The sequence below is a fragment of the Diadema antillarum genome, unplaced genomic scaffold, assembly GCF_040938485.1.
Source record: "Diadema antillarum isolate AM-2024a unplaced genomic scaffold, OU_Dant_1.0 seq00000932_RagTag, whole genome shotgun sequence".
NCBI lineage: Eukaryota > Metazoa > Echinodermata > Echinoidea > Diadematoida > Diadematidae > Diadema > Diadema antillarum.
In genome coordinates, this window is record NW_027271783.1 from 1,599,358 (window position 1) to 1,619,457 (window position 20,100).

The 20,100-nt window shown below is 41.0% G+C and overlaps 1 protein-coding gene across 1 annotated transcript; it reads left to right on the plus strand.

Annotated features, from left to right (window-relative positions):
* The first annotated feature begins 1,509 nt into the window (after nucleotides 1-1,509).
* Nucleotides 1,510-18,911, plus strand: LOC139741518 (uncharacterized). Its single transcript, XM_071652100.1, has 12 exons — nucleotides 1,510-1,633; nucleotides 7,240-7,344; nucleotides 8,150-8,739; nucleotides 9,514-9,553; nucleotides 10,763-11,032; nucleotides 11,628-11,726; nucleotides 12,301-12,354; nucleotides 14,785-14,882; nucleotides 16,032-16,140; nucleotides 16,475-16,592; nucleotides 17,614-17,698; nucleotides 18,556-18,911. Exons 1-12 carry the CDS (start codon nucleotides 1,609-1,611, stop codon nucleotides 18,709-18,711), a joined length of 1,749 nt encoding a protein of 582 aa, XP_071508201.1. The 5' UTR covers nucleotides 1,510-1,608; the 3' UTR covers nucleotides 18,712-18,911.
* The last annotated feature ends 1,189 nt before the right edge of the window (nucleotides 18,912-20,100 follow it).

Genomic DNA, 20,100 nt, shown 5'->3' on the forward strand with positions numbered 1-20,100 from the left:
GGGGGGGGGGGGGGAGATGATGGACTCATGCAGATGACTTAAGATCGTAGCATTACCCTGAAACCATCATGATTTGTTATCTGAGGTACGTGAGATGAAGTTTAGGCTACTATTCATTTTAATATGTCTGCATGCAGTGTGCTTTGTATTTAGTGTAGAGCCTTCTGATATTATAAGGCGGCTGAACGCATTTTCGGGGTTTGACGATCGGGGGCGGGGGGGGGGGGGGCGGTGGGGAGGGCAGCAAAGGCAAAATAAAAAGTAATCAAAAATGCTATGACCAGTAAAGAAGCATTTGTAAATAATAATAATAATAATAATAATAATAATGATACATAAATAAAAGATCACATACAATTAGAGAATTTAGATTTGTTTTTCTTGCGTTTGCTAAGTCACATTTTCTGCTGTAAGAATACACATTGCACATCAGAATCAGATATCTGTCACCATTCAACAGACTGTCTTTTATTTTGTATGCTTGTGGGCTTATTTACAATGGAGGCACTATGCAAAGTGACAGGTACAACTGAAGGGTTTGTTTGCAAAAACCGATAAGTCCATTTTTAAAGATTTTGAAGTACGATCTCTGCCATAAAGTACAAAATGATACCTTTTAAATGATATATTGGTCACTACATATAAAGATATATTTTTGAAGTTATGGTCAAAAGAAGCAAAAATTTTCTTATTTTTTTCTTTATTTTTCTTGACCTTTAATCGCAAATATCTCCATTTGGCAAATATGGACTTATCGGTTTTTGCAAACAAACTCTTCAACTGTACCACGATTAAGCCATACAAGTTGTCCCTGAATATTTATTGTTCTCACTTTTTAATGGAAAGTTTTCCAAATATTTCTGAAAGTGTACACCCGAATTGATCAACACACTGTATTCTATAAATGCAAAAGCTCCCTTATGTGGGAGAGTGATACTCCGATTTAGCTATTCACATTGTGCCAGAATGTTTATTTTCCAAATTTTTTCCTCAAAGAGAGCACCAGACAGTTGAATTTCAATTCTAAAAATATAAAATCTCCCTCGCGCGGGAGGGGGATCCGATTATACTCCTCTCGAACACCCTCTCTAGCTTGTACCCTCCCCCTCCAAGTTTGAACATGTTCTTGTCTCCATTGGGAAAAAACCCTGCGTACGCGTACGACCATGCTACACATATGAATTACGTGTCCAATATATCTCCAATATATTGTATTTTGTCTGGATAAAGCAGGTATTGTAAACTTTCTTTGACTGGGATAAAGTCATAGAAATGCGACTATGGACCCCACAACATGCGCATGTACTGACCGTGTTCGAACGTTGAGGGGGCAAATCGTAGTCTTCCCTTTGCGCATTTTGTGACGCGTCGTTTGTTCTGCAGCATGCATGCTGTTCTAAAATCTGACTGAGGCTTCTCCGTGCACTCACGTATCATACCTACACGTACAACGACACACACGTACGTCCACGTCTTTGTACGCATGCTCAGCTCACCCATCCATTGAAAGCCGACCTGGAAATTTGCGAGACTCTACGATAATATTTTCTGTATAGGACTCGAAAGAGCTCAAATATCCGCGGGGTAAAGTCAACTTTGGGGATAGACATGTCCGAGGCGACACAGGAGAAAGGTAAAGGTTCGTTAAACCATTAATCAGGTAGAATGTACTGATCTGATCAAGCGAAAACCGGAAAGCAACATAAAAAAGCAACAGGGATAATGTGCGTGGCGAGTAGTGCATACAATGCACTAGACTATTCTCTACGCTGTAGACGTAGACGCCACTGGCACTGTAGTTACGAGCGACAGCAGCAGTCGGTGTGCACAAACCACAGTGAAGTGTCAGTATTTACCTACAGTGACTTGATGCATCCATCACCTCTCGACACGCGGAGCTGACATTCTAACATTATGCACTTGTCAATTGAAGTCCCGGCCCCTTGGTACCCGGGGATGGCCGGGACTTGCATCCCACTTGCAATTTTGGGATGTTACACTACCCGGCCAAGTCCCGGCCAAGTCTCCGACAGGTCGGGCAAAATTTTCACGGAAATCCCCCGCTAAGTCCCCGGCAGGCCGGGCAAAATTGAAGTTGAAATCCCCGGTGATCCCCGGCCAATTTCCCGACAGTCCGGGCAATATTTGTGCAGAAATCCCCGGCCAAGTCCCCGACAAGTCGGGCATATTTGCATAGAAATCCCCGGCCAAGTCCCGACCCTCAAGGCCCGGTCACACTGCCCAAAAGTCACGTAAGTTTGCGTGAATCACGCAAGAAATTTGGTTTTGCGTGCTTGTCCGTTGAGAATTTTCACTGATTTACGCGATGAAAATCACCGATGAATTGCGCAAGAACCACGGAAATATCACTCAAAAATCACTAAACCACGCACTTTCAGCGCATAGGCTCACAAAGGCCCCAAATAGGGCGAATTCGTGGTTGTGCGCGACGACAGAGGTCCACGGAAAATCACGCATAATCTGCGCTTTATCACAATGAATTGCGTATGAATCGCACATGAACGTGATAGCGGCAACATTTTCGCAAACGATCAATGATATTCCACGCATATTTCGTGCGTTTTTTGCGTAAGAACAACGCAAACTACGCAAAAAATTACGTAAAACAGCGCAATACTGCCTAAACTCTTACGCGAAGCCGAGTTTTGAGCTGCTCAAAAACCTGGCCTTTGAGGACCTGTCACACTGCTCAAAAGTCACGTAAACGCATGAATCATGTAAGAAATTTGAGCCTTATCTTGCGCGATATATGCGCGATTTGCGCATTTCATGAGTTTGTCTACAACGTGGAATTTGTAGTTGTCAGCCGTTGTGCGCCGGATCGGCGCTTAACGCAATTCCAGGTTTTGAGGAGCTCAAAACTCGGCTTTGCGTAAAAGTTTACGCAGTATTGCGCTGTTTTACGTAATTTTTGCGTAGTTTGCGTGGTTCTTACGCGAAATATGCGTGGAATATCATCGATTGTTTGCAAAAAAGTTGCCGCTATCGCGTTCACCAACGACTCTCCTCTGACGATTAGCAGACATAAATAATGACGCATGTTTCACGCTTGTAACACCTACGTTAGTACGTATATCACTGAAAATCACTGAAAAAGAAAATATTGGCGTAGGCCTATGTATCTCTAACAGAACACGCAAATAAGCGCATGTAATACTTACGAAATACTGATCGATGAATCACTAATGTATCACTAACAACTCACGTATGATTGTGGCGCTATATTTTTGCGTGATCTTTCCGTAATTCTTGCGCAATTCATCGGTGATTTTTCATTGCGTAAATCAGCGAAAATGGTCAAATTCTCGACGGACAAGCGCACAAAATCAAATTCCTTAGTTACGTGATTTATGCGATTACGCAACTTTTGGGCAGTGTGACCGAGCCCGCCCGCATGGGATTGGGTAAAGCGCCAATCCGGCGCACATCCGCGGACAATACGATCGAAGGTTCCACGTCAGAAAAATTCATGAAATGCGCAAATCGCGCATGTTTCGCGCTAGGCTCTATTTCCTTACGTGATTCATGCGTTTACGCGACTTTTGGGCAACGTTACCGAGTCCTCAATAATAGCGGGGAATTGCTAGTCAAGCGAAATAATTTATGGTCACATTACCGTACTGGAAATGGTACAAGTCATGATCAACTCTCGAGCAAAATCTGGCTCAATCCCGGGCCAAAATTCCCGCCCCAAATGCCTGCCATTTGGTTGGAGCGAATTTCCCCCGACAAGCCCCGGTTTATTCCCCACCCACCGGGGCAAAATAAGTGAATCTCCCCCGACAAAGCCCAGTCCATTCCCAACCCACCGGGGCAAAATAATTGAATTTCCCCCGACAACACCCCGGTACCGTAAAACGGGGTGAATAGGGACAAATTTAAAGTTCTTATGATTGTATTTTTTTTCATGCAGCCCAGAGACTCAATCTTATGTGGGGATTTTATGTCCACCTAAAATACCTTTAATTTGGTATTGTGAAAGAAAATAAATATTTGGGGGAAAAGTATGTTTTTTGATAAAATGATGCTGTCCCTATTGACCCCAAATTTGGGGTCAACAGGGACAACACTAATTTTGATCCAAAAAAAGCTGTTTGGAGGCATTTTTTTAAATATCCATCCAATGAATTGGATTAAGGGAACAACTACAGAGTTTAAAAATGATATACAAACATTTAAGAGCAATCTATTCCATTGTTAAATCAATCTTTAACAAAAATTTCAACAGCCCAACAAAATGAGCTGATATAAAAAATACGACCCATCAGGTCAAAGGTTAAGATTGAAAAGTAAGTCAAATCTTTACTAATCCATTGAATTGCACTCAAATATTAACTCACTTCTTCTTCAAGTGGCAAATCATGATGTACAATCTTATTCATACACTCTAAATTCAGTGTAACTTGACTCTTATGATGTCGGGGACATTTTGGGAGTTCTTACAGCAATTATAGGCTGGCACCTATAGTATGGGTCTGACCCAAACAGATGTGTTATTGGCATTAAAACATGCAGAAGACAGAGAAAAGGGTCATGAAATACAAGTGGAAAAGTCCTAGCCTGTCTTAGGCAGTGAAAAAAATTCCCAAGAGGGTGGGTGGGGCAGGGGTTCCCAGACCCTTCCTCCCCAAGTTAGGGTTAAGACAGCAAAGTTCACTCTCATCTATGTATACAAAAGTGAAGCCACATATCCAAAGATCTTATTGCTCTCTTGTCAAGAGATTTAGAATGAAAATTCACACTTTTGGAAATAGCCGGACACAACAAACATTTCAGAGTAATTTATGACATTATAATAGTTAATCATACAGAAAATTTAAAGGGTCAATCAAACGACACCATGGTGTCCCTATTCACCCCAGTCTAACTGATTTTTTGCTCAAGAGAAGAAAAAATGTGCTGTCACAAATTCCTGTTGAAATAATCATTTCAAATTTAAAGGTGTGTTGTAGGACCTAATAGGCTAGATTCATGAACCTTTTTTAGCAAATTTCATTAATCAATGGCCACAGGAGCAGAAAAGTTTTGACCGCCCTGATTTTTTTGTGATTTTTTGAAAACTTTTTATTTGGACCTCCAGTACCCTTTAAAAATTTTTTCACATCAGGAGGACCACTTTCTGGACACTGTTGGATAGTCCTTCCATCCTGTGATAAAAATAAGAGAAAAAGTTCAAGCAAATTTGAAACATGCACATTCAAAAAACTTTTCTCGGTTTTGTCCCTATTCACCTCGCCGTCCCTTTTCACCCCGTTTTACGGTACATCCCCGGCCCACCGGGGCAAATTAAGTGAATTTCCCCCTACAAAGCCCGGTCTATTCCCGACCCACCCGGGCGAAAAAAATGCTGAAATCCCCGCCCAACTTGGTTGCAAGTCCCGGCCATCCCTGGGTACCCATGGGCCGGGACTACAATTGACAAGTGCATTAATCGTACTGTCCGCGTCTGTAGTACTAACGTTAGAGTTCTAACGGTTAGACTTAGAGCCTCTAGTTCTAGTCCAAACCCATTTTGTTGGCTCTATCACATCATCACATCATGTCAAACAGAACCCTTTCCATGATGATGGTTGTAGCCTTGTCAAGTGTAGGCCTACAAGATTATTACACAGAGGGGGGTCAGAGTCAAGTGAGTAAAGACAAAGGAGAAAGACAAAAGTTAGCAAGACACTTTTTAAAGTGTGTCAGCATTGTCAATTGACTAGACCACCTAACATTTAATTACCTTTAACATGTTAGTTGCCCTGGACTGGGAAAGTGATTATGAATTGGGGCAAGTCGATAATCATAATCGGTGTATTGTAAATTATAGAATGTTGGCATGTCGAGTGTAAAAAGTGTCTGCAATGTACATTTAGCTGTGAAGCACAGAAATTTGATTCATATTCACACACATTCATTGCGTGACTCGTGATAGACTAGTACTAAAGTAGACATCGGCAATTGTGCACCTTATGGCCCTATATCGGTGCGAGATTTTACTCTAATCGAGCAGTGGGTGCGAGTTGGTAAACTTAGGCACCGCAGGTTCGACAGCGTGTCTTCACCTCGGTACTGTACTGTGTGTATGTGTGTCAGATTTTGCGTTGGGATGCAGCGTTTGTGTGAATGTGTCAACGTGTGTGTGCATGATAAAAGCGCTTTTACGCGGTTGCTCTAACGCCCTTCCCTGTCCGGCGTGATCGAGCGCGAGCAAACCCCAGACAAACAGGGCCCAGGGTGCTGTGCATTGGCACACAACGGAACGCAACGAGTGGTAAACTACGTACCGTGCTTCAATCATAATTTTAAATGAATGAATTCTGCGTTATATCTGAAGCAGGGGATCACTAATTAACCTATTGCAGAGGACGTATAATGTCCACTCGCGGCCTTGGCGAAATTATTCTGTGAAATAGTAACAAACACCCTCCAAATCTTATCCCGATTCGTCAGTCTGTTCTTGTTTATTTCGTTTACACAGTTGCGGTTTAACGAGCCCAACCAGACAGTGTGCGAAGTGTGTATAGCTACCGATTTACGGGCAGCCACTACATGGACACACACTCACACACACACGCACACACACACAAGCCTCGCCCGCGTGGTTGGTTTGCGCGATTTGTGATGGGGTCGGATCGAGATGGATGAAGGAGGCATAAAAATATTCACGTAGCTGTTGTGGCAAGCTGGCAAAAGCTCGGATGTTCAAAAATGGAATCTATTGACTGTATCGCAGACAACTGCGAACTTTCTCACACTTTGGCAATTTTCTGCGATGCAACATTGTACAAATTGTATATTATTATGCAAAGCTCGATAATCCTGCAGCGGAGAGCAAAGGCACGCAAAATCACAATCCCACAGTGTTCCATGTGTCCGCTCCGCAGCAGATGCGCAGTGAGTAAGGCGGGCTTTTACTAAGTGACCTTATCACTTGTCAAACGGTGTTCCATACAGCAAGAGAAGGTCGCCAGCTGCTTAGTGCGTGGTGGTTCATGGGATATCACCTTGGCATACGGTGAATGAGGTACCGATAATATATAGGGCCATAAAGTGCATAATTGCCTAGACATCTACATGTACTGCACTATGTCTATGATATTACTAGTGTAGAACTGTGAGTTCTAACTTTGTTAGAGGTCTATACAGAATCTCAGGTGCGCCACTGGGGGAAGGGGGTTCCTTTCCCGATGTATAATTATGTAAAGCGGTTCTATGTTCTTTATTCTTTGACAGTGGGAGAAGATGCAGATGTAGTCAATGTATTGAGTGACATCATGGCACCGATGGACGATGACTTTGCTGAAGAAGTGAAGACCACAACACCTGCCAAGAAAGTTGGTGAGTTTTAAAGGTCCTCCCCCCCCCCCCCCCCTCTTTAGTTTTATTTGCCGTAGTGTCTGCGAAGCTGGCAAATTTAACCAAGCCCCTTTGACTCAAAACTCTACCACTGACTCTTACAGTCACGACCATATTTTAGCTGATTGCTTCTTACGTCATGTTAATAGCTGTGAGGGCTTTTGATTGAAAAAGCTGTGTACAATGGAGTTATTTATCTAACATCTACTGGATTTTAACTTAAGATTTGTTTAAATTTCATTAATACTTGTACTTTATTTGGTCAGTGGGATACTGTCATCTTTTTTGATAGGAAAAGTTTCAAATCTACGTCTTGTGTAGGCAGTGTCTGTGTATGTCGTATATGGTTCGAGGTAAAATAATCAAACAGTTTTAACTCTGGAGCTGCATGGTTGGACACAAATAAACCCAGTTTAACAGGGATTGACATTGGTGGTGGCCATGGGCTACCAGAAATTTGTGTGCGGCCCCAAATATTTCAAAAAGCTTGTCTTTTGGTGGCCCGATCAAGCAACTTAAGATTCAAAATTGATTGCTGTGTTTCCCTTCATTTATCACCTTTAAATTTCCTTTTCAGGCCACCAACATTTCATATTTAATGATTTTAGTGGCCAAAACAGGCAACCAAAGAAAATAAAAAAGTATCAAGCCCTGATTAACTATACTGTGCCATGCATACATGCAATGTAGCCTCTTTTTCCATTTTGTTGTTGTTGTTGTTGCATCATACTGCTTTTGTGATGAACATCCAAATTATTTTGTTTTTACCAAATTCTGTTTCTTCCAGTTCCAAAGAAGGTTACAAAACCTACCAAGTCCCCTGGACAGGCCAAAGTCGTCAAGAAGCCAACCACACCTAATGCCCAGGCCCCGGCCCCCAAACCCACGGCTGCCCCAAAGGAGGAAGCAACGCCAGCGGCCCAAGCCACCAACGGGCAGAAAGCTTCAACCCCCACCCCAGCATCCTCGGCTGCTTCAACCCCCGCTTCCACAAAACCACAGCCAGCCTCGACCACTGCCACGCCCACCACAAAGAAGAAGGTCGTTAAGAAGGTGCCAGTCAAGCCAAAAGTAGCTGGAAGTTCTGGCTCCACCGCTGCAAAGCAGACCGCTTCTAAACAGGTGACTGGGAAAGCAGCAACCTCTGGGGGCCCAGCCTCAGCCAAGAAGACCGTTGTGGCAGCAAAGACCGGGAAGAAGGCAGCGCCAGCTAAAGACTCCAGCAGTGACACAGCCAGGGCGGCCACTGGTACAGTCAGTGCGCAGTCTTTGGATCAGTCGCAGGCCAAGCCAGCTGCTAGCCCCAAGACACCGAAAGTGACAGTGGCAGAAAAGAAAGAGGAGGCTAAGGTAGTTGTTTTTAGGAGGCCGAGTTCAGTAGAAAAGACACATTATTTGTATATCTTGCCTTCTAGTGTCTTGTAGGGACAATGAGTTCTGGCAATTGTAGAAAATAGACAAAATGCAGGAAATGGAGATCTGATAATTCATGTAATTAGATTTTTTTTTTAATGCAGATACAACGCCTGTGGCGTAACAGAATGTCTATGTTTCAGCCAATTTGAAATTAATTTCAGATATGTTGAAACAGAAAAGGCCTTTCTTTAAAAATCACTCTCCTTCACCTTAGTTTCTTAATCCCTGATTGTTTCCTAACTTGCCATTTTCCTTTCAAAATTTCCAATGTTCATTAGTCTCTCATCCATTATCTGTCTTTCTGTAAGCTTTCCTCAAGTGTAAGGTATATTTTCTAAATTATGCCATTTTATAGCTGTTGCCAGCACTCAGACCACAGATGCGTGAGCTGTGTTGGGGAAAAAAAGTATGTTTGAGGCTTTTTCTTTCAGTAAACTTTGCTATTGTAAGAATGTTAGTAAAATGTGAAAATAATCACTGTTTCAATCGCATATTTTATTTCTACTTGTATCTACTCGTATTTACTTATGATAGCAAATTATTGTATATATATCAGTCCTGTGCATTTATTTTGTGCAAATTAGTTGCCAAAAGGATCTGGACTTGGAAGGGCTCAAGTCGGGCAATTCCAGGTAAATGGTAGGCCGGAATGTGGTAAATGAATGTGTGAGAAATGGAGAAGAAAATGTTTCACCTCAATAATGTCCTCTACTAATATTTTTGTGATGTTCTCAGGCAAAGAAGGAAGAAGAAACAGAAATGGAAGTCACTGAAGGTGAGTACAGACCTTGTCATATGTTCATCCAACCTGATGAATTATATATGTTGGAGTATACTTCACATGGCTTTCTTGTTAAGCTTTCTCCTAGACTTCTATGATATTTCATGCCCATTATCTTCATTGTAAAATTGTAATGTTATATGTGTTTTGACCCTTTAACCCTAACTAGGCTGGGCTATTTAGGTAGTTGATAGAGCTGGGGGGGGGGGGGCCTCCCAGGCCCCCCCCCCCCCCTCCAGATCTCGGCCGTCGACCGTGCGATCGCGACGAAAATTGGCACACACATTGCCTATGATGTAATCTAAAATACCATGAAGTTATTTTTTCAAAAAAATCATCATTTATGCTAAATTATGCTAATTTATGCATGATGATGCACAAAATCAGACTATTTGGTATAAATCACAAAATAAAAGCTCAAAACAGGCGCATTTTTTGTGTAAATATTCTTTTTAGTGTCCTTAGCAAATGTAATAAAAAAAAATTGTGATATCAGAAAAAAGAAAAAAAAAAGTATTTTATGTTTTTTTTTTCTTATGTATTTCTTTGTTTTTTCGACTTTGTTTTTCATTGATTTTTGATGGAATTTGTCCGCGACATCGCTCCGAACAAGAAAATATGTTATTCATTGATTTTAATCAATAAAACACCAAAATAATCATGCTTTTATGAAATTTGCCTGTAAGCACAGTTTGCATTGAAATTGTACACGAATTAATGTTTTTGAGCAATTTTTGGTCTGACATGCATGTACATATTTATGTGAACTTCGGAACCGCGCGCCCGGGCGTCGCAAATTTGGTGTCAAAAGATGCGGGAGACTTGAAAGAAAAAAGTCATGAAACGTCGCGGCGATAGCTTTTTGCGATTGCGATACATCGCGCGGAACGTCGAGGGGGGGGGGGGGGCCTCTGAGGCCCCCCTCCCGGCCTAGTTAGGATTAAGCTTGCAGCCAGTCACATTGTTTTAACCCTTTATGTTCCGGGGATTTTGAACATTGTGTGTAACGCTATGGGTTTTCAGTGTCAGTCGGCACTCAAAGCATACACATGGTAAAAGAGTCACACCAGTGCTTGTCTAACATCAGCTCGGTAGAATTTGATCATTAATTATGGTGCTTTTTTGCATGGCGTAGATGTTTTCGCTATGAAATTATTGAATTATGATTCCCTCAAAACCCAAACATACTTCATAAACACACAGAGGTACCTGGAAAGGAAGCCCACAACTCGGCCGAGATGACTACTGGTGCTACACGGGAAGCGGAAGAGGTCAAGGAGGCATCCGCAGCCGAGAGAGACGCCGACAACGAGGAGGATGACGATGAGGATGATGAAGACGACAATGAGGAGGAGATGAGCAATGCTGCAGATGGCGACGAAAGCGGGGACGTGGAACCGCCCGACTTCAATGACTCCTTTGATGTCAGGAGCGAAGCCAGCTCCAGTAGCTCGGAGAGTCAAGTCGGTGACAGTGAGTCTGTCTTAACATTTTTTCTTTGGATTCACCTTCACATTTACCATTCATGCAAAACCTTTTTTAGAACATGTCATGCATGTGAACATTTAGTCACATTGCATGTGCAAACCTAATGAGATATATGCAAAATGCACTTTTGTAGCAAGATAGAGAATGAGATACTGGCCAGATGCCACCCTAAAGATTCCCAGGTGTCCTGACAATTGTACAATTTGTGTAAGTTGATATTACTTTTCTCTAAAATCTGTAACTTTTGAGTATTTATTTTCATTTGAGATATATTTGTGTCGAGGGTACTGTAAATCCAGAAATATTTGCAGCATGAAGCTTTTGCGAATTGATGGAGACAAGTACCTTCACATGCATTTTGCTTTTGCGAATGTTGGCTCCTTGCAAAATTCATGAAAGTTTCATGCATCCGAAAACTTCTACTTTTACAGTAAATCCTCCAGTGGTGATGTGGCAAAGTTCCTAAAGTTTTTGGAAACATAAAATACAACAGAGGGATGTTGCTTGAACATACATGCACATATTATGCTCCTTTTAATGACCCGACCTCTTCTTTCTGCTCTTTCCTGGTTATCCTTAGATGAAAGCGACAATGAGGATCGACAGAAATCAAGAGAGGACAGGAAGAGACAGTTCTCTCCTATCGTCTATGAAGGCAAACATGGCTCTGACTCTGAAGGTAACAAAAGTTCCATTTTTTTGCAGAAGTATTCTAGTGATAAGTAGATTATCAATGTTTCCACTTTACATTTAATCTGTCAGTCGTCTTATTGTCAGCATTTTCTGTATACTGAGTACTCATAAACTGAGCAGAACAGGAGAAAGATAGAGAGAGAGAAAAAAAAAGTAAGTTTTGGAAAGGCAAGATAAAGTTTAGGCAAGGCAAAATATTACCTGCAATGTTTGTTAGGTAGATGTGGGTCAAAACTTGATATCCTTATGTGCCAATTAGAAAACCTGTTGTGGAGGACATTCTGGAAAACTAATTGAAGACATTTTGGAAAAAGGAACGAAAGTAGACAGAAGAATATATTACAGTGCTGTATTAAGCATAAGAAAAGAATTGTCTCCTACTAGTGCCACTTCATCAATTGTACATAGCATCAAGGTCGTATTCAAGTCCCACATGATGACTATTTAGAGACAAGGAATGTCTTTGCATTGATGTGTTCCTCTGACCCAGAACATCAAAACTGCTTTTGTTCGATTCAACATAGTCTTCCACTGTCTGTTCATTTTCATTTGTCCAACAGCAGACAGCGGTAAGAGATCCAAGATGTCGTCATCTATACGAGAAGTTATACCAGGTCAGTGACATCACTTGAAGAAGAAGAAAAAAGAACACCAAACAAATGTGTGTGTTGTTCCGCATCTTTGGAACATTGGCATTGCAGCAATCATCTGTCAAGACTCTAAGGCCACGAAAGTGGTACAATCTTTGTCCATGGTTTAAACCATGGACAAAGATTGTACCATCTTCGTGAATTTGGGCCTTAATTCCATTAAAGGGAAAGTAAACCCAAAGAGCAATGTGGATTGAGTGAAAGCAGTAATATTAGTAGAACACATCAGTGAAAGTTTGAGGAAAATCGGGCAATCGATGCAAAAGTTATGAATTTTTAAAGTTTTGGTGTTGCAACTGCTGGGTAAGGAGACTACTAGAGGTTATGACGTATGAGTGGACTACAATATAAAGAAAATAAGAAGGGAATTCAATAAAAATTCATTTTTCATGAAAATTACACATTCCATGTGCTTGATACTGACATATGTTAGGGGTAGCACTTATTCCCCCTGCTTTCTGAAAGCGGTTAGTCAAGAACTCTTACATTTTGCTAGAAAAGTGAATTTTTGTGGAATTCCTTTTATATTTTCTTTATATTGTGGTCCTCTCATACGTCATAACCTCTAGTAGTCTCCTCATCCAGCGGTTCCAACACCAAAACTTTAAAAATTCATAACTTTTGCATCGATTGTCCGATTTTCCTCAAACTTTCACTGATGTGTTCTACTAATGTTACTGCTTTTACTCAATCCACATTGCTCTTTGGGTTTGTGTTCCCTTTAAATAGCCTGTAGGATCTTGCCTTTTGATTTTCCCTATGGTCTGTACACAAGTATATATCACATAAGTCATGTCTGTAGTTGACAACTGAGCACCTATGAACCCTTTCCCTCATGGCAGTCATTGCTAGGTTACTGCAGGACAAGAAAATTGGTGCATAGGATACATAAGAAACATGTTGTTTTTATGTCATTAGAATTGTGATGACATGTGTGTTACTGTAAACGTGGAAATTTTCGCGGTACATTAATTTTCGCGGATTTCGCGCTACGTTCGGCTAGCGCGAATTCAAAAACGCGCGAATATATCTTCACAATTTTCTATGCACATTTTGAACGGGATGAATTGTGTGCGCTTCATCGATGATACTGCTACGTAGTACAATGTACAGGCATGTTTACGCTACTAGTACTGTGCGAAGAGACGATAGATTGCTGTGTACTGTAGCATGCAGTGTGCACCGCGCGCACCGATGCTACATCCCCCCGTGACTATGGTACTACAGTCACAGCTGTACTACGTATTTGAGTGCTTGTACTCGCAGTCGAGCCGCTCGCTACGTCGCTTGTCGTACGCTGGCATAGCAAGCTATGTAGCAGAGGCTTTGGATGAAAGCAGTGAATGTGTACTACAGTAAAGTAACCTGCTGCGGAGCGCGAATTTAAGAACCCGCGAATACGTTTTCGAGCCGCTCAGCGCGAAAAATTAATCGCGCGAAAATATTGACGTTTACAGTAGTCTTTGGAGGACTTGGGAAGCCATGGCATCATTGTATTATCTGATTTGCATGTATCTGTTTGCTTCTGCTGTCATTTCTTTGTGTCAGCTTTAAAACGTAAAAACGTGTAATACCACTTTGCTGTTTAGAGGAAACCAAAACCCAAAGAGAAATCTGGATTGAGTGAAAGCAGCAACATCAGTAGAACACATCAGTGAAAGTTTGAGGAAATATTGGACAATGGATGCAAAAGTTATGAATTTGTAAAGTTTTGGTGTTGGAACCGCTGGATGAGGAGACTACTTGAGTTATCATGTGTGGACAACAATTATAAAGAAAATATAAAGAAAATTCAACATGCTTTCATTTTTGTAGCATAATGAGCACTTGACACCCCTCTTTCAGAAAGCAGGGGGAATAATTACTACCCTTTACATATGTCAGTATCAAGTTTATGGAATGTGTAATTTTCATGAAAAATGAATTTTTGTGGAATTCCCTTAATATTTTCTCTATATAGTTGTCCACACATGACATTATAACGTCTCGTAGTCTCCTCATCCAGCGGTTCAAACAACAAAACTTTAAAATTTCATAACTTTTGCATTGTCTGATTTTCCTTAATCTTTCACTGATGTGTTATAGTATTCTACTCATGTTGCTGCTTTCACTCAATCCACATTTCTCTTTGGGTTTTGGTTTCCTTTACGGACAGATTTTAATGAAAATTGTGCCATTTTGTTGATCATATTTGTAAATAGCAACCGACTCCTGAAATTTGTGAAAATAAAAACCTATCGAAATATTCAGCATGTACAATATTCTCATGATGCTACAGTGAATGCTTGCTGTTTTCAACAAGCCTACCTCTCCAAAGTGATATACACATGAAGGATTGTGACAGTTTAAAGAGAAGAATTGCTTTTAATGTGATTTGAATGTTCCTTCCCACAGCGGATCAGACGGCAAAGATGAAGTATCTCTTCAGGGACGCTCGCTACTTCCTCATAAAGAGCAACAACCACGAAAACATTGCTCTGGCCAAGGCAAAGGTAATGTTAAATCCTCCAAGAGCTTTTTTTGTGAGGTTATTGTTGAGTACCCAGTTACAAAAAAAATATATATGTATAAGTTTTTGGTTTTTTTTACCTAGTAAAGTTTTAAACCAATTTATAGGCAAGCTTTGCTTATTTCATGTGTGTTTGTTTCTATCATACTTAAGGGTAAGTTTATCAGTGATATATATTTTCATTGTTAAATGGTAAAACAAGACATTGATGGTGTTGCCTTTGTGAAGATGACAGTTATTATAAGTAAAGATGGAAGCGTATGTATGAATTGTGCCGTCAAACTTATACTTACCTTTAAGAAAGGCTTATTGAGCTGCCACTCTTGTAACATTTATGCACAAACTGAAAACATGACCACGTATACCTTGATGTTATGTGCTTCTCTGTATTGACTTGTATTGTTTTACATTTTGCCAAATGAAAGAATGAATGAATGAATATATCATGGCTCATTAACTTTCATTAGACACGTATTGCAAATATTCTGACTTCCTCGATGAAGCAATGAATATGCTGTTTAAGCACGAGGGAAAGTCAGCAATGTGTGAAGAAAGCTGATTGCATTTATTGTGATGGTTGGACACGAGATCAGCAATATGCAGTATTTTGTAATTCTCGGTATCGCCAATACCTAGGTGCCGTGCGCAGAGCAGCGTTTTAGATGCATTATGGGATAGCTCACAGGACAATCTTGCCCCAGTTTTGGCTGCACATACACTCCGATCATGCTCTGTCTTAATCCAAAGGTATTTTTTGTTGAAGATTTCTTCGCTTTCCATCATGTGACCAGCACATTGAAGCCTTGCAGTAGTGAACCATGACTCTAGTGACAGCAAATCATTAAAACTTTCAACTCTTTTAAGCTGAATTATAGCCAAGAAAAAAAGGGGTAACAACGGAAAAGCAGACAAATAACTCCATTGAATTGTATGAGAACTGCGACTTGCCTCAGACAACCGGAAGCGAACAAGGGCACCGAGGAATCCCACAGTGCATATGTGACAGCTCTTCAGTGTGCTCAGAAGTTTTCTGCGCATTGGCGATACAGAGAATATATATATATTTTATTTATTCATTTATTTTTTTTAACCCTTTTAACTTAGTGATCATTTGCATTCTTTGATTCTACAGGGAGTATGGTCCACCTTGCCCTACAACGAACAGCGCCTGAACCAGGCATTCCGGGAGTCCAGGAACATTCTGCTCATTTTCTCTGTGAAGGAGAGTGGCAAGTTCCAAGGTAGAAACACATGTTTTAGTCATCCAATGTTGAAATAGCTGGATATCCATAAAACAGAGAGGTCCTAATAAAAGGTAGGACTTGCCTTCAGGACCACTTTTATTTTTCCGTGATTTTTTTAAGCTCAGCCATTTTAAAACCCATTTTCATCAAATAAACTTTGAATTCCTCTTGGAATTTGTGCTCATTCATTTCATAAGAGTTTTTTTTTTATTATCTCACAAAAAAGTTGAAATCTGATTCCCCCCACCTCAACCAAAAACTATACTATCCTTCAGAGACATCTTGTTTCTCTCTTTCTCTATGGCACTTTTTGGAAATTTTTTGATAACAGGGTTTGCCAGGATGAGGGGCGAGTCTCGCAGGGACGGGCAGTCTGTCAACTGGGTGCTCCCAAGCGGCATGAACCGCTCCATCCTTGGAGGTGTCTTCAAGGTCGACTGGATCACCAGGTACAGTGGTGATCTATCACGTGGTCTACTCCCACTTCGTCCAAAAGCCATTTAGTCTCAACCCACATGGTCTAATCCCGTTTCATCTACGACCAGTTAATCTAATAACCATTTAGTCCAATTGCTACTTAGCCTCATTACCAGTTGGCCTACTTCCAGATGGGCTATGCCCATTTCGTCTAATACCCACAGTTTATTAGACCAAAAGGGAAAAATTCCCAAGAAGACAAATTTGCGATTAGACCATCTGGTTATTAGACAAAGCGATAATTAGCCAAATTGGGCATTAGACTAAGTGAGGATTAGACCAAAAAGGCATTAGTCAAAATTGACAGTAGATCAAATGAGTTTAGCCATAGTGGTGTTCCTAGACAAACTGGGAAGTAGACCATCTGATAGTAGACCAAGTGGCAATAAACTGGTACAGTCACACCATGTGCTCAATGTGGTAGAATATAATGCCTGTGCCTATCATTTGAGTGTGGCTATCTTTTAGGGTGACACGACATTTGCTCCGGTCTTATTTTCTGCAAGGACTCAGGGTTAGGATTGTGATAGGGTTTTAGGTTTAGTTTGATGTGAGGATTAGGATTGAGGTTAGGGTTATGTTTGTGGGTAGAATTTATGTTTGGCTTAGCATGCAGATATTCCGTAGGAGTAATCGTCGCAGGAGCAAATGTCATGGAACCTCTTCTAGGAGTTTGCTGCAATTTGTGTGTTTTTTTCGGAATTAGATTAAACAATGTTATTTTGTAGATATTATCTTGCTTGCTATGTGAATTTAAATAGAATGAACTTAGAATGACCAAAGAGGGTGAAAATTCCACAAATTTCTGTTCTATGAATGAGCTGTATGTGAAATTTTAACCACTGGCTATTTATAAGACCTATATTAAAAGTAATGTAAGTAAAATGTATGGGAAATTTATAGCAACCCACATAAGTTGTCATTTGCAGTGATAAAGGAAAAATGTGATCAGTACACTAAAAATATCATTGTGTGACTCCCCACTGTCCGTAGACATGAACTGCCATTCACAAAGACCACACACCTATACAACAGCTGGAATGACAACAAGCCGGTCAAGATCGGCCGTGATGGTCAGGTGAGCAATCAAGTCTCCTCGCTGAAGCATTGGTTTGATAGGTAGCATGTCTGCCCTACAGTTAAGGGGTCTGGGGTTCAAGACCCAGAGATACTAGCCGAGCTGATGTAATTTTTGTGGAATCCCACCATCCCCTCTGGCTAGGGAAAATTGATTATGTCTCTTTCATGCAGAGCTGCCAAGTCTCCCTGAACCTCCAGGGCAGTGATTTTACTCAGTCGGTAGCACATCCGCCTCCAGATCCAAAGGACGCGGGATTGATTCTAGATTCTAACTGAGTAGTGTTGTGTGTAATCATACCGTCCCCTCTAGTAAGAAGCAAAACACTCTGTACCTTTGAAAGGACGTAAAATACAGGTCCCGTGTGAGAGAGTCACAACTTAAAGATCCTAGGTCCATTTATTCATTGCAAAGAGCAGGGTGCATAACCTGGTGAAGTGGTTCCACCTCACATCCAACTGGACCCCATGGAAGACCAGCTAGTGCAGCTGAATATGGGCTATCCAGCCACCTCAGATGGAAAAAAAATGAAACAGTGAAAGAAGTAATAAAGTGACATAGGCAAATTTGTCTCCTCTCTCTCTCACACACACACACTCTCTCTCCGTCTCAGCAGTGAATGATTGATACTCATCCTTTATAGTTATCCCAGGTGACTAGTAGTAGGCATTGAAGGATATCAACTAACCTTGTTATGAAAATATTGATATATTCATGTGGCCTTTAGTTGTTAAGCTACAAAGAAAGTAGACATGTGAATGGAATGAAGAGTCCGTTTGATATCATAACTTCAAGGACTTGCATGTCCACTTATATATGTTTCCTTCCCACTCTGAATCAATCTGAACTACCTGTAGGAAATCGAACCAAAGTGCGGCGAAAGCCTCTGCCGTCTCTTCCCGCGCGACGAGAACATCGACGTCGTGGAGATCCTGCGGGCAGCTCGTCGGCGGCGCGAGGAGAGCGGCCACCGCATCGTGCCGAGGTCGGCGCCAAAGCCAAGATTTGAGTGAGAACAAACAGATACTAGTAGTCCTACCATGACTCATCACATTCTATTGCCCTTACACCTTCTTTTATGTTTTCATTTACGTCCCTCAACCTTGGGCCATCATGTCTTGCTATGTCGTCCAAGCTTCATGATTTTGGGTCCCGCAGAATGGGTCAGTTCCATTTCTGATTCAGTCAGGGTCGCTCAAAATGGGCATGGATCCTAAATGAACCGAATTTTTTTGGTAGCTTGTAGGTGCAATTTAGTGCTTTACCAACAGAATGTCTGACAGTGTGTGGCATTGCTATATTAGTCTATTATGATAGTCATGATGGATACTTCTGAGATATAAAACTGTATGAAGGCATATAATCCAAGTTAAACTATAAAAATGTCTGATGTGCCAAATCATCAATTATTTTGTGGGATTTTTTGTTTTCTTTTGTCAGTTCTGTTATCATTCTAAAACAGGCTTGCTACCTTTCAGCTTGGACTGACATTGAGGGCACTTTTTTTTTTTCCCAGTGACAAATATGTTTCACATTCATAAGGGCATTTGGGAGAAGTCATTGCTTCACTTTTAACCTTCCAAAACTGCATCAAATAGCAGATGACCCCCAAGAATTGGCGGGTAGAGTACTTGCATGCTCATGGCATAATGTCCGTAGTAGTGCATGCTACTGGTTTTGCTTCCCATCCAACTTTAGCGAACTTCTGTGTTTTTCTTTGTCCGATCGCTTCTTCCATTCTCTCTCACATCTTCTATGTATGCATTATGTGTCGTTGTGTGATGGGACATGTGCCTTGCCAACCCACTGGTTAAAGGGATTGATCACATTCTGGTTTGATGCACCGTAATGTCAGCTTAATCACTGGGTCTTACTAAAGTAAAAACACAAAAGGGGAAGATAGGAAAACGTAAGAAAGGCTCTGTGAAGTAGGGTGAGAATCTGATACATGTGGGTCAGTTCAAGCTCATGCTGAATATGTCTGTGTTTGTGTCAGGACTAGGATTTATCAAAAACATTTTTTTGTTCCCTATTGCCCCACATAAATGGTAATGGTAGTTTGTTTTTATCTGGTTGTTACATATTTCATAACCCAATATCATTTTCCCTCTTGTTGGAGTCTCACTGCTCATCACACATAATCTGTCTTAGTCCATTGCTTGTTATATTTTTTTTTTTTCACAGAGAATATTTGTTTTTCAGCAGAAGAAAAACCCAAGGGAGAGACTAAAATTGCCAAGTCATCCTGCCATGTGGGAATATAGTGGTATAATTGGGCTATATCTGCTGAAATTTTACTCTTGTCAACCCAAAAGGGGTTACTCTGTCCCACATACTCATGATTTTGTGTGTGAAAGAATGAGTGTGTTCATCTGACTGAGCAGTGCAAAAAAAAAATATCA

What these genes read in the sequence shown, in the direction of transcription:
- LOC139741518 (XM_071652100.1), top strand. Translation starts at nt 1,609, where the DNA reads ATGTCCGAGGCGACACAGGAGAAAG. An exon ending in CGAGGCGACACAGGAGAAAG is followed by an intron (nt 1,634 to 7,239) that starts GTAAAGGTTCGT and finishes ATTCTTTGACAG; the next exon opens with TGGGAGAAGATGCAGATGTA. An exon ending in TATACGAGAAGTTATACCAG is followed by an intron (nt 12,355 to 14,784) that starts GTCAGTGACATC and finishes TCCTTCCCACAG; the next exon opens with CGGATCAGACGGCAAAGATG.